The sequence below is a fragment of the Bombina bombina genome, chromosome 1, assembly GCF_027579735.1.
Source record: "Bombina bombina isolate aBomBom1 chromosome 1, aBomBom1.pri, whole genome shotgun sequence".
Lineage (NCBI taxonomy): Eukaryota > Metazoa > Chordata > Amphibia > Anura > Bombinatoridae > Bombina > Bombina bombina.
Window position 1 is genome coordinate 1,080,981,520 of NC_069499.1, and position 13,507 is coordinate 1,080,995,026.

At 36.7% G+C, this 13,507-nt stretch overlaps 1 protein-coding gene across 5 annotated transcripts in view; it reads right to left on the reverse strand.

Annotated features, from left to right (window-relative positions):
- Positions 1–13,507, reverse strand: part of NFATC2 (nuclear factor of activated T cells 2) — a 273,373-nt gene that overhangs the window by 98,845 nt on the left and 161,021 nt on the right. For all 5 annotated transcript variants that reach the window (XM_053693631.1, XM_053693701.1, XM_053693471.1 and 2 more), the window contains exon 9: positions 10,891–11,616. In XM_053693631.1, coding sequence (XP_053549606.1) covers positions 10,891–11,616 — 726 coding nt within the window. The remainder of the gene's footprint in view (positions 1–10,890; positions 11,617–13,507) is intronic.

Consider the following 13,507-nt stretch of genomic DNA (forward strand, 5'->3'; position numbering starts at 1 on the left):
TAGCTTATAAAAAGAGACAGCATGCCACATATGGCTTAGCTTATAAAAAGAGACAGCATGCCACATATGGCTTAGATTATAAAAAGAGACAGCATGCCACATATGGCTTAGCTTATAAAAAGAGACAGCATGCCACATATGGCTTAGCTTATAAAAAGAGACAGCATGCCACATATGGCTTAGCTTATAAAAAGAGACAGCATGCCACATATGGCTTAGCTTATAAAAAGAGACAGCATGCCACATATGGCTTAGCTTATAAAAAGAGACAGCATGCCACATATGGCTTAGCTTATAAAAAGAGACAGCATGCCACTTATGGCTTAGCTTATAAAAAGAGACAGCATGCCACATATGGCTTAGCTTATAAAAAGAGACAGCATGCCACTTATGGCTTAGCTTATAAAAAGAGACAGCATGCCACATATGGCTTAGCTTATAAAAAGAGACAGCATGCCACATATGGCTTAGCTTATAAAAAGAGACAGCATGCCACATATGGCTTAGCTTATAAAAAGAGACAGCATGCCACTTATGGCTTAGCTTATAAAAAGAGACAGCATGCCACTTATGGCTTAGCTTATAAAAAGAGCTTTACCAGTTTAGTGCCCAGATAATATTGTGAACAAAGTTGAGACGGCTTTATTGCTGTATTTTAAATAGGAAAAGCTAATCCTCTGGTGTTCTGGCAAATTAAAATTATGCCTACGTTGTACATTTCATCTGTACCGCAAACCTGATCTTAATAAAATATTTCAGAGGTGTGAAAACAGTTATGGGTGTTGACTTGCCAGATTGTTAGTCAAGTGAAAAAAAAAACGCAAACGGAAATGCTGGTGTTGTGGTATAGCTGGTGGCTGGTCCTGTCACTAGCAGGTTTGTCATTTTTAAGATCATTATATGGTTTATGTAAGATTTAAAATGTGAAATATACAAACCATACACTTCAAATAATCTGAAATAATATAAATGATTAAGATGCAATGAGTACCTTCCAAGATTAAATGTTTTCATATGTGTATATATATATATACTGTGTGTGTGTGTGTGTGTGTGTGTATATATATATATATATATATATATATATATATATATATATATATATACTGTGTATATAAAAGACACTAAAAACAGTGTGTCACTCTGGCTCACAGTGTGACTTGACTAAACACTATAAACCATTCTATGGAGGGATTCAAAATGGTTCATGGTCTAGGTAGGAAATAAAAATGACAAGAAAATAATTTGTGACCTTAATTACGTATAGCTCAGAGGAGAAAAGAGAGGTGAGCATCTCATCACCAGCAACACCTCTTAAAGAGATATGAAACCCAAAATTTTTCTTTCTTGATTCAGATAGAGTATGCAATTTTAAGCAACTTTCTATTTTTGGTATCTTTTATTTGAAAAGCAGGAATGTAAGCTTAGGAGCCGGCCCATTTTTGGTTTAGCACCTCGGTAGCGCTTGCTGATTGGTGGCTAAATGTAGCCACCAATTTAGCAAGCGCTACCCAGGGTGCTATTACAGAGCAATCCTTGGATATATTATTATATTATATATTATTATTTATTGTTTTTTACTATTTTTACTTTTTTTCTATAAGGTAGGTGAGTGCTAGCGACGGCTCTAAGCCGTCGTTAGCACTCAAGGGGTTAAAGGGACAGTCAAGTCCTAAAACATTCATAGGGCATGTAATTTTAAACAACTTTCCAATTTACCTTTATCGCCAATTTTGCTTTGTTCACTTGGTATTCTTAGTTGAAAGCTAAACCTAGGAGGTTCATATGCTAAGTTCTTAGACCTTGAAGACTGCCTCTAATCTAAATGCATTTTGACCACTTGAGCTAATGCACGTGAAGTGACCTAAGAGTAAGCACTGATTGGCTAAAATGCAAGTCTGTCAAAAGAACTAAGATAAGGGGGCAGTTTGCAGAAGCTTAGATGCAAGGTAATTACAGAGGTAAACCGTGTATTATTATAACTGTGTTGATTATGCAAAACTGGGGAATGGGTAATAAAGGGATTATCTTTATTTTTAAACAACAACATTTCTGGTGTTGACTGTCCCTTTAAGTATGTTTATCTTGTCTTTTCAGTGGAGACAAAAAAATGTAGATATATGTGAGCTCCTGCACTGATCTAACACAAATTCTAATGCTAATATATAGAGGATTTTATTGTAATATACAGTATAATTTCTAATTCAGGAATTGTTTAGGTAATAGGTGCTCTATATAATAATTAAACCTGACAAAAGTTCTGGAAAAATACATACAGAATTATTAATATGCATCTTATTGTTTCTTTACAGGATTACCTAGGAAATCTCTATACAAATCTTACAATTAATTAATGCAGTAAAGCATAATTAAAAATCTGCATAATTCAAATATCATTTTGGGAGATCAGTAAAATTGTATAAAAAAGAACAGAGTTTAGTGCAAATTTATGTAAATATTTATTATTTCCAATTCAACGTGTTCCTTAGTTTATTAATTATGTTGTATTCTATTGTAAAATAAAAAACTTTGTGTGGATACAGTGTAATTGCATCTATGCTTTGTATTAATAATTGAAATTAGAAACTAAGTACACTTTAACTTTAGAAAAACTGACTTTAGCTTTATATTGCTAATTATCTAGCTGCCAAAATACAGCTACAGTGAGAGTCTACACTTTAGTCATCTTAAAGTCTTACTTTAGATTAAGCTGCACATATCTTACTTTAGATTAAGCAAAATATCCTCCTGCACCATTTAAGCAGCCTCTGATCTAAGTGATCAATTTGTTGTATGTTACAGGGTCACATGAATTGTACGATACTAAAAGGAAATTGTACTAAACATTTTCTACCATTCATGTGAAAGAGCAACATTTAAACATGTGGAAATTGTTTTATTTATGCTTGAATATAAATAACAAAGCTGTTTAAATATATATATATATATTGAAACTAATGAGTAGTAGTAGTTGTGTATTTCCTACTTATGCTTATTGGGTGGTAGGTTCTTTCTGCAAACGTTCACTGGCTAATAGCCATTGGAAGATAGGTACTTCATGTTAAAGGGACATGAAACCCACATTTTCTCATTTCATGATTCAAAAAGAGAATACCATTTTAAACAACTTTCCAATTTACTTCTATTAACTAATCTGTTTAATCCTCTTGGTATCCTTTGTTGAAGAAGCAGCAATGCATTACTGGGAGCTAGCTAACACATTTGGTAAACCAATAACATGAGACATATATGTGCAGCCACCAATCAGCAGCTACTGAGCCTACATAGGTATCCTTTTAAACAAAGGATACCAAGGATGTTGGGGGGCAGAGGGGAGGAGAGGAAAATACATTTCAATATAATTTTAAAAAACACACAAAGATTTTACATGTTTGCTCTCTATGCTGGCAAATTGCTAATCAGACCCTAAGACAGATGTAAGCGTGATCACTGAAAGTGCCTTCAGATAAACTGATGGTTATAAGTATAAGTAGGATATAAACTCTATTTGGGCTTTGTAGTAAAACTGCAGTTAGACTTAGCAACCGTAGCCCCTAGTTTTACAGAAGAGAAGCTGTATATGATCCTGTTACATTGCTACAAAATACAGCAGCATTTACAATGAGACTTTTTTGGCCTGTCTACCAAAAAGAGGTGGAGATTGATCAGACCACTAGAGGACTAGTCCTTGGTTGGTTGTCTACACAGGAAATGCCTGAACCAAAGCCAGCCCTAAGGCACTAAACCAAATTCCGCCAATGATACTGGAAGGAGAAGGCGCACAAGTGCCAACATTGCAGTGTTTTCACTACTCTCAAAATCATTTAAAATATGTTCAAATATTGAGGCTAAGATTATATCTGCTGTACTTAGAGGGGCATGAAACTTTCATGATTGATACAAACCATAAAATTACAAAGCAAAATCTTTCCAATTTACTTCTAGTATACGTTTTATCTTTCTCTGGTAATTTTTGTTTAAATGAACTTATTTCCATGAGAGCATACTGTGGTAGGTTCAGGAGCATGTACAATCCTTGAGCACTATATGTCAGCTGTGTTTGTAATAAAGATTTTAGCAACGTTTTGCATAAAGTTCTCAACACGTGAACTCTCCAGAGGCTACCTGAGTTTGTTCTTGTGGAAAAGAGCAACATTTAAATGTAGAATACAAAGAGAAAAAGATATATTTGGTAATATATATGTTGCTGGTAAAGTAAGAAATTTGATAATCCTAGCATTACCCGGGTAAACCTGACATTACCCAAGCGGCTGTGGGTAAAGCCTGATGTAACATGAAAAATCTTCTCAGAGTGCATTGAGTCACTGCATTAAACATAAATACGATGCACTATAATTCAAGCGTCTTCACTATCTTTTTTGCATCCGCCTGGTGGGTTTAAGAGGGACAAAGCCTCCTTGTAAACCTCATTCCCCAAGGTTCACTTGGGGTGGATTCCTAGAGGATCGGCAGGGTACTTTCCTTGAACCCCCCAAGCAGAGGCAAAAAAAATAGTGTATAAGGGGGAATTACATTACATTGGGCTTTACCCACAGCCACTTGGGTAATGTCAGGTGTACTCGGGTAAACCTAGGATTACCCGCATTTCTTAGTTTACCCATAACATATATATATATATATATATATATATATATATATATATATATATATATATATATATAGAGAGAGAGAGAGAGAGAGAGAGAGAGAGAGAGAGAAAATAACTCATTGTGTAAACCATTTACAAATCTAGACAAGTCATAAGACTTGCTTTTACCCCAGAAACTCTCTGATTACACTGATTCCAATGAAGCAAAGGATTCTGGGTGAGATATGCAAATTAGGTCCACAATGACTCACTTTTTTACTTCTAGCCTTCTTTTTAAGGCAGACTTCACTTTACGCCATAGCATCGCCGCATTACACAGCTTCTAAGCTTAGCTAGGGGTAGTACAGTGATTCAGACCAATCCCAGGAGAGTTTCTGGGGTAAAAGCAAGTCTTCTGACTTGTCTAGATTTGTAAATGGTTTACACAATGAGTTATTTTCTCTACATTTCGGATTTAGCGGAGGATTTTAAATTGTACTCTCTTTCTGAATTATGAGAGTTTAATTTGGACACAGACTACTTTATTTATATTTAAAAAGGAAAATGAGGTGCCTTCTAGGATGTAAATTCCCATGAAAATTCACGAAAAGTTATTCACAAATGTGTTCAAAATATTTTCAAAACTTGGTTTCTACACTCCTTTGGTGTTTGATAAGCTGCCTTGCTTCCTCCTACCTCAAGAAAATAATTTTGTTTTAGGCTAAAACAGGTGGTCGTTATAACCAATCAATTGCTATACTGTCCACCCCATTAACCGTAACAAAGTGCAATAGTGCACTTCTGAGTTATAGAGTGTGTAGCATGTCTTTAAGGATCAGTTTTTCTGTAAAGCAGAGTAGAAGGAGAGCACCCTAGTTACCACACACGCAGTAAAACATATGATTATCCATATCACGCCAGGAACGGAACTACAGGGGGTGAAGAGGTCGCAACTGTGACCGGGCCCCAGAGGGTGGAGGCCCTGCTTAAAAAAAACAACTTTTTTTTTCTTTTTTCAATAAAAAACGTTGCCCTGCCACTGCCTGCACTGATATTAGGTGAGTGTGACGTTATGCTTCACTAGTGTCTCTGTCTCTGACTACAGGGGTTAGTGTTTGTTTTACCCATTGGTGTTTAAGTGTGTGTGTGTATGTATGTGACTGTATGTGTATTTATGCATGTATGTGTGTGTGTGTATGTTTGTGGAACCAGCAAATTACAGACCTTGTTACTACAGCATGGGGGGGGGGACAGTGTCACTATACAGTACCACTATATACAGTACGGGGGGCTGGACCATGTCACATACTATTGTAATCACTTTATAAAGTACTGGAACAGGTAGGGTCAGGCCAGCCATCTCACCGTCAGATTACAGACTGTGTCACTGACTCACTATTTACAGTACTGGTGGGTTAAACAGTGTCACTATATACAGTAATAGGGGGTCAGGCCATCTCACAGACTGTGGGCACAGAGTACCTCCTTTTGCAGAAATGTAATCTGATTTTTTGGGGGGAGGGGCCTTCTTAGATTCTTGCACCTGGGCCCTGTGGTTTCTAGTTATGCTTCTGTAGCACGTGTCTGTTTCAAACTAATAAAACGCTTACTTGAGGGGCACAATGATAAGGCAGCTTATCTAGCACGAGAGGGGGATTTAAATCTAGTTTAGTACACATTTTGGAAAAGCTGCAGGTAAGAGTTTATAATTGCTTTCTGCAATACATTAAAATCATTGCAGTAAAAATGTTTACTGTCCCTTTATTTAAAGGGATATAACCCTAAGCAGTTGTTATACATAGTAAAACATTAATTGTATAACAAAAATATTAAACAGAATTTATTTAAGGTGAAAATAGGCACAACTTCCTCATAAAAAGTTATATATTATGTGACTCTAAGCAGCTTTTACTTAACCTTCCTTTCATGCAAATATTTTAGCATGTTCAGCTGCTTGGCTTTGATATACATAATAGAATGTTTTACTTCTCCATTGACCTTTGGGCCAGATTACAAGTTGAGCGCTAGATATTGCTTTCAAGAAAGGATATTTGCGCCCCACTGTGTAATACCAGCACACGCTAATGTGCGCTGGTATTACAAGTTGAGCAGAATGCAGAAGTTGTAGGAAATCAAATATTTAAGAACTGTATTTTGCTTGAATAATAGAGATCTATTATGGATTGTTCTTAAAAAGTCCTTTCTGTACCCCTTTAAGCCACTGGCTGTCACTATATTATGATTAAATGTTTAAATGAAATACCATGCCAATCTCTGAGATCTCTGTGTGCTGTATGGTGATGCCAGATTGCTTCAGGCTACAAATGACAGATCTGGTATATCATACAGCCATCTAATATGTTTTTGTTCTCAGGAGAAAGAAACAGCGCTCTGTATAATCTAGTGGAATGCCACAGAGCAGACATGACTTCAGGCCGCGGACTAGCACTTCCCTGATATCTATCAAAGCTGTAACTTGCTAGGTATTGTCAGAACTAGGATTTGTGCAAAAAAAGAGAAAATGCAAGTTGCTATTGTTAACTATTTGTGCTGCATTGCGAGGCATAAAGTGATAACAATATGATGTACGTCATTGTCTACAGAACTTTTGTCTATTCTCTGAGTGAAAATACAGAGACTGACTCACACCATGTCCACAGTGTGGCTCATTCAGTTGCTGTTTGATTCCTCAAACTTGTTGCCAAACTGCTCATTTTTTCCTACCTCCTAGAGAGATGGTTTCGCCTTCTCCTCCTTAATATTGAGCGCTGTGTGATGGAATGATGATACTCTGTAATACACACTTAATCAACATAGGGGAAACCAGGTCCCAATGAGCAGGAGCACTTGTAATATAGACATTTAAAGGCCTATTGTCTTTATATATTACATGCAAAGGAGAATGCTGTAAAAAAAATATATCTAGCAAATAAAATGTCACATTGACTGATATATTATTAAAGTTATGTACAATATAACACAAAAATATAGCATAGGAAGTCCCATAGAGAAAAATAAATAAAGATTTCAATGGTTTTTAACATTCCTTAATAAAATTTGACTCTATTTTGAGCAATACTGCTTCCAGAAAGGATTAAGTAAAGAAGATTAGGGATATATATATATATATATATATATATATATATATATATATATATATATATATAATATATACTGCCACAATCCTGGCTACAAGGGAAAAAATTCAGCCAATAAAAACTGTGTTCTCTTGTTTGTAAAAGGTGGCAGAATTCTGTACTTGCGACGGGCCCATTCAGGGCTAGATTATGAGTGGTGCACTAACAGTTGTAAGCGAGTGAAAAGGGGTTTATTGTGGCTCTTTGTGCACGCAGAAGTATCGTACGTATAACAGGTTGAAAGTAAATGCGTTTGCTTGAGCACAATTGAATTTAACGCGTCGGGATATCGCGACTTCAGAGCTCTGGTGAACTGTTACCCTCAAGTAAAAAGTTGCACAAAACACATAAAAATACATTTAACCCCTTAAGGACCAGGCATTTCACTCTAAAACTTCCTCAAAAGACCACAGCATTTTAGCTATCACTACATTTAAACAGAAATAGTGCCTTGCTGTTTTTTTTTTACCTATCAAAACTAATATTTATTTTTAGTAGACAACCCAAAGTATTGATCTAAGCCCATTTTGGCATATTTCATGCCACCATTTCACCGCCAAATGTGATCAAATAAAAAATATTGTTACCTATTTCACAAACTTTAGGGTTCTCACTGAAAATAATTACATACCGCTTGTGCAATCATGGCACAAATGGTTGTAAAAGCTTCTCTGGGATCCCTTTTGTTTAGAAATAGCAGATATATATGGATTTGATATGGCTTTTTGGTAATTAGAAGGTTGCTAATTGCAGCTGCGCACCACACTTTTATTATTCAGAGCAGTGAAGGGGTTAATCAGGTAGCTTGTAAGGGTAATTTTAGCTTTAGTGTAGAGATTAACCTCTTACCTGACATTTCCCACCCCATGAGCCCTAACTGATCCCTCCCAAACAGCTCTCTTCCCTCTCCCCACTGGTCACCTCCATCTTAAGTACTAGACCTTTTAACAAAAAATGTTTTTTTTTATTATTTTCTTAAAGGGACATTGAACCCAAATTTTTTCTTTTGTGATTCAGATAGAGCATGCCATTTTAAGCAACTTTCTCTTGCTATCTTTATTTGAAAATGAAGGCATCTAAGCTATTTTTTAGTTCACAACCCTAGATAGCACTTGTTTATTGGTTGGTTAAATTAATCCACCAATCAGCAAGAACAACCCAGGTTGTTCACCAAAAATGGGCCGGCATCTATACTTACATTCTTGGTTTTCAAATAAAGATAAAGAGAATGAAGAAAAATTGATAATAGGAGTAAATTAGAAAGTTGCTTAAAATTGCATGTTCTATCTGATCCACGAAAGAAAAGATTTCGGTTCAGTGTCCCTTTAAGTGTAGGATTACCCCTTTACCTTCCTACCTCCTTGATACCTCCCAAAAAGCTATCTAACCCTCCCCCTCTAACTAGTTTCTGTAATCTTAAGTACTGGCAACTGTCGCCAGTATCCAGTTTTCTATCCATTTTTATTTTTTATTTAATAATATATATATAAATATATATATATATATATATATATATATTTCTGTAGTGTAGTTGCCCCCTACTAGTCATTTACCCCACCTCCCCCTCCAAGACCCTTCCCCCTCTACCCTCTATAAGCCCCCTCTCTCTCCTTCCCCCCCCCCTTTTTTTTGTAGCTTAGCGGTCCCACCAGTTCCCACCTCTCCCTCCCCCCTCCAGCAATGGGCCACCCACCCGCCTCCCTTCTAACCATCCCACACCACCAACAATTGGCACATTGCTACCCGATGCATCGGTAACTCTGCAAGTCTATTTCTGCACTGCCCCACTCGTATCGCACTGGTCAAAAGTACAATTACATTCATAATAACACTGTCTAATACATATAAAAAAAAGGGTTATAAGGGCTCAAAGATACTGCAAAAAGGGTTTTAAAATAGAGATACATACATATACATGTTCACACAAAAAGCTTACTTCTAGCGGAATTAACGAGCGAGCGGGAGCACAAACTACAGCTACACTTGTAATATAGCCCTAAGATTGAAATTGTTCATAAGCTTTTGTCTTTCATTTCACTCCAGACCAGTTCTCACGGGACATGTTGTGTATAGGTTGCAAACACAAGCAAGGTATGGGTGCACAGAATACATTATTTTAAAGGGACTGTAAACAAAATAAACAAACCCCTCATTCCATACACTTAAAGAGACATAAAACCCATTTTTTTATTTTATGATTCCAGTAAAGCATGTGGTTTTAAACAACCTTACTATTTACTTTGATTAGCTAATTTGCTTTGTTCACTTAATAACATTTTTGAATAGGATAGACTCAGGAGCTGCTAATTGGCGGCTGCACATATATGCCTCATCTTATTGGCTCACTCAATGTGTTAACTAGCTCCCAGTAATGCATTGCTGCTTCTTCAACAAAGGATAACAAGGAAATGAAGCTAAATAGATAATAGAAGTAAACTGGAAAGTTGTTTAAAATTGCATTCTCTTTCTGAATCATGAAAGAAAAATGTTTTGGTTTCTTGTCCCTTTAAATTTGATAAGCTATTTAAAGCCCACTCTGCTTCTAAAATCTGTCTTTTTTAATGTTAAAATCTATCTTGCTTTTACATACCATAACCATCAGGGGTAAATGAATGTAAGAGAGATTCTTGTTTCTTTATTTTACTATATTTTACTCTCCCTTTAAATTCATAACATATTTAAAGGGAAAGTGTACTGTAAATTTGTTTTCCCCTTATTGTGTTCCCAATGACGTGTTATACCAGATGCAGAGTAAAAAAAAGTATGAAAATGTTAAACTTTATGTTTATTTTTTTTTTAAATTACATTGCTGGATTTGCTCTTTAAAAAGACAGCCCATCAAAATAGGCTAAGCTTGCAGAGTGATCAGACATCAGTATGTTATCACTCAAATGCTTCCCTTTCGTATCTTCTTTATATGCTACTTAGAAAGAACAATTGAAAATTAACATTTTAGAACATTATCTTTCCCACACCCCACTGTGAGTGTAATTTCTTGTATTACTGTATAACAAGTATGTTAACTTTTGTTTGTTACATACTTTTTGCAATGATTGTTGTTTTTCAGATTTGACTTGTTCAACAACGTTTAACAAGACATCTTTATATCAGTGAGCATTAGCTCTGCAACACATAATTTTATATTTGCAAGTGAGTTGTTCTTACCATCATCCAGATATGCCTGATCCAGATTCTGCTCTTGTTTAACATTGACACCAGCTGGTACAATTTCCTTTTGTTCTGTAACAGGGGGTCCATTTTTTGTAGCACGTGGGCTGTTTGATTGCTGCTGCTGCTGCTGCTGCTGCTGTTGTTGCTGCTGTTGCTGCTGAATAACTGTTGGATATGGACTTGGACTTATTCTCTGAGCTTGGTTGACCTGTGTTTGACTGGATCGTGTAGGACTGGATGTGAAATGGTCAGAGCACATTATATGCTGGAAGTCCTGATGACTCCCACACCTCATCTGCTGGTTGTTTGGGGAGTAATGAATTACTGGAGATGTCATTGGATTGGCTGACGTATGGAGCACAGAAGATTGGACAGGAGAGCCAGTGTGCACAAGAACCGATCTGTGAGCATCTGAAATTGCAATTTGTGAGGCCATCAAATGGGATTGATGGTGGCCTAGTTGGCTGGGACTCAGGCTTTTGCTTCTTTCGTAAGTCACAGCTGAAGAATTTTGCTGCTGGTATCGGGAATCTGGGGAAGGTAGACTTGCACGCACTTGTTGACAAGAAACCAAGTTGGCCACCAAACATGATGTAGAATCATTGGCTATTGAATGTGGTGCATAGTAGGACTGTGACATAGTTCCAAGACCACTGTGAGGAGTATTCCCAACCATGGATGGGTTGTATTCATCAAGGGGTTCTGTTTTAATAGATGGTACTGAAACACAAGTAAAAAGGAGTAGTAATAGTAAAGAAATTCTTGTAATCTAAGTGAAAACTGTTTAAATTTGCATGTTAACTAAAAAGTTATTCATACTCAGTGGTTGATTCGGAAAAGTCCCCCAGTTCTGTTTGTACAGAGGGACAGGATTCCCCAATTAATATACAGTTAGGTCCATAAATAATTGGACACTGACACAATTTTCATAATTCTGGGTCTGTACGCCACCACAATGGATTTGAAATGAAACAACAGAGATGCTATTGAAGTGCAGACTTTCATCTTTAATTCAAGGGGTTGAACAAAAATATTGTATTCAACGTTTAGGAATTGCAACCATTTACATACACAGCCCCATTATTTCAGGGGCTCCAAAGTGTCATGAATTCCACCTTATCATTGTATCAATATCATCATACCACCTTAACACTCAATTACCTGTATCACCTTCAGATATAAGGGCACGCTTACAGTGCTTCATTGCTGGTTTATTGAAGCATAATACTTCTCATACCTCTCCAGCTCTGAAGCTACCTATAGATAAAACAAATCTACAGTTCCAGTTTGTTGCTCAACAGAACTTTTAATTTGTCTACTCTAAGCTATCTGCAAGCTACCATGGCTCTGACGTCATTGCAGCGTCTGTACACAGTACTCCGGATTGCCAGCTGCTGCTTCCACTCTCACAGTTTGTTTATGGAGCACCACTACAAATTCGTCAGCTTTTATCTTCTCATCTGTATTCCAACACCTCGCTCCTTCCGGAGGTTCCTGGGTTCTATTACACTAGGAGTGGCTGCAGGCTTGCAGTGGTCGTGAGTACTAAACACTTGTATCAACAGCCTTAAGTGTTAATTCCCTCCTCACTACACATTCTGAATTGTTTGTTTCATATACCCATTGACTGCCTAACTGTGTAGTTCAGTTTCAAAGTAGCAACTCGATCATATGCTAATATTTTCCTTAAAGAGACAAGCTACAATATATCTCCCTACGTATTTCCTTAAGCCTCACCTAACTTATTGATATATTAAATAAATTGTATATTACATATAGGTTAAGAGGCAATACTATATCTTCAATTCTGTTCAGAGTTCCAGAATAGATACAAAAAAACTATTTTATCCAATTTATGGGAGATAGTTTGTAAGTTTGTGACAAAAGTAATTGGACAAATTAACACGATCATAAATAAGATGTTCATTTTTAATACTTTGTCGAGAATCCTTTGCAGGCAATGACTGCTTGAAGTCTGGAACGCATGGACATCACCAAACACTGGGTTACCTCCTTTGTGATGATTTTTCAGGCCTTTACTGCAACTGTCTTCAGTTGTTGTTTGTTCGTGGGTCTTTCTGCCTTACGTTTTGTCTTCAGCAAGTAAAATGCATGCTCAATTGGGTTGAGATCAGGTGATTAACTCGGCCATTGCAGAATATTCCACTTCTTTGCCTTAAAAAACTCCTGGGTTGATTTTGCAGTATGTTTTGGGTCATTGTCCATCTGTAAAGTAAAGCACCATCCAATCAACTTTGCTGAAATTGGCTGAATCTGAGCAGACAAATATATCCCTATACACTTCAAAATACATCCGGCTGCTTCTGTCTTCTGTCACATCACCAATAAACACTAGTGACTCAATGCCATTAGAAGCCATGCATGCCCATGCCATCACACTGCCACCACCGTGTTTTAAAGATGATGTGGTATATCATGAGCCGTTCCAAACCTTCCCCATACTTTTTTTCACCATCATTCTGGTACAGGTTGATATTAGTTTCATCTGTCCAAAGAATGTTGTTCCAGAACTGGACTGGCTTTTTTAGATATTTTTTGACAAAGTCTAATCTGGCCTTTCTATTCTTGAGGCTTATGAATGATTTTCACC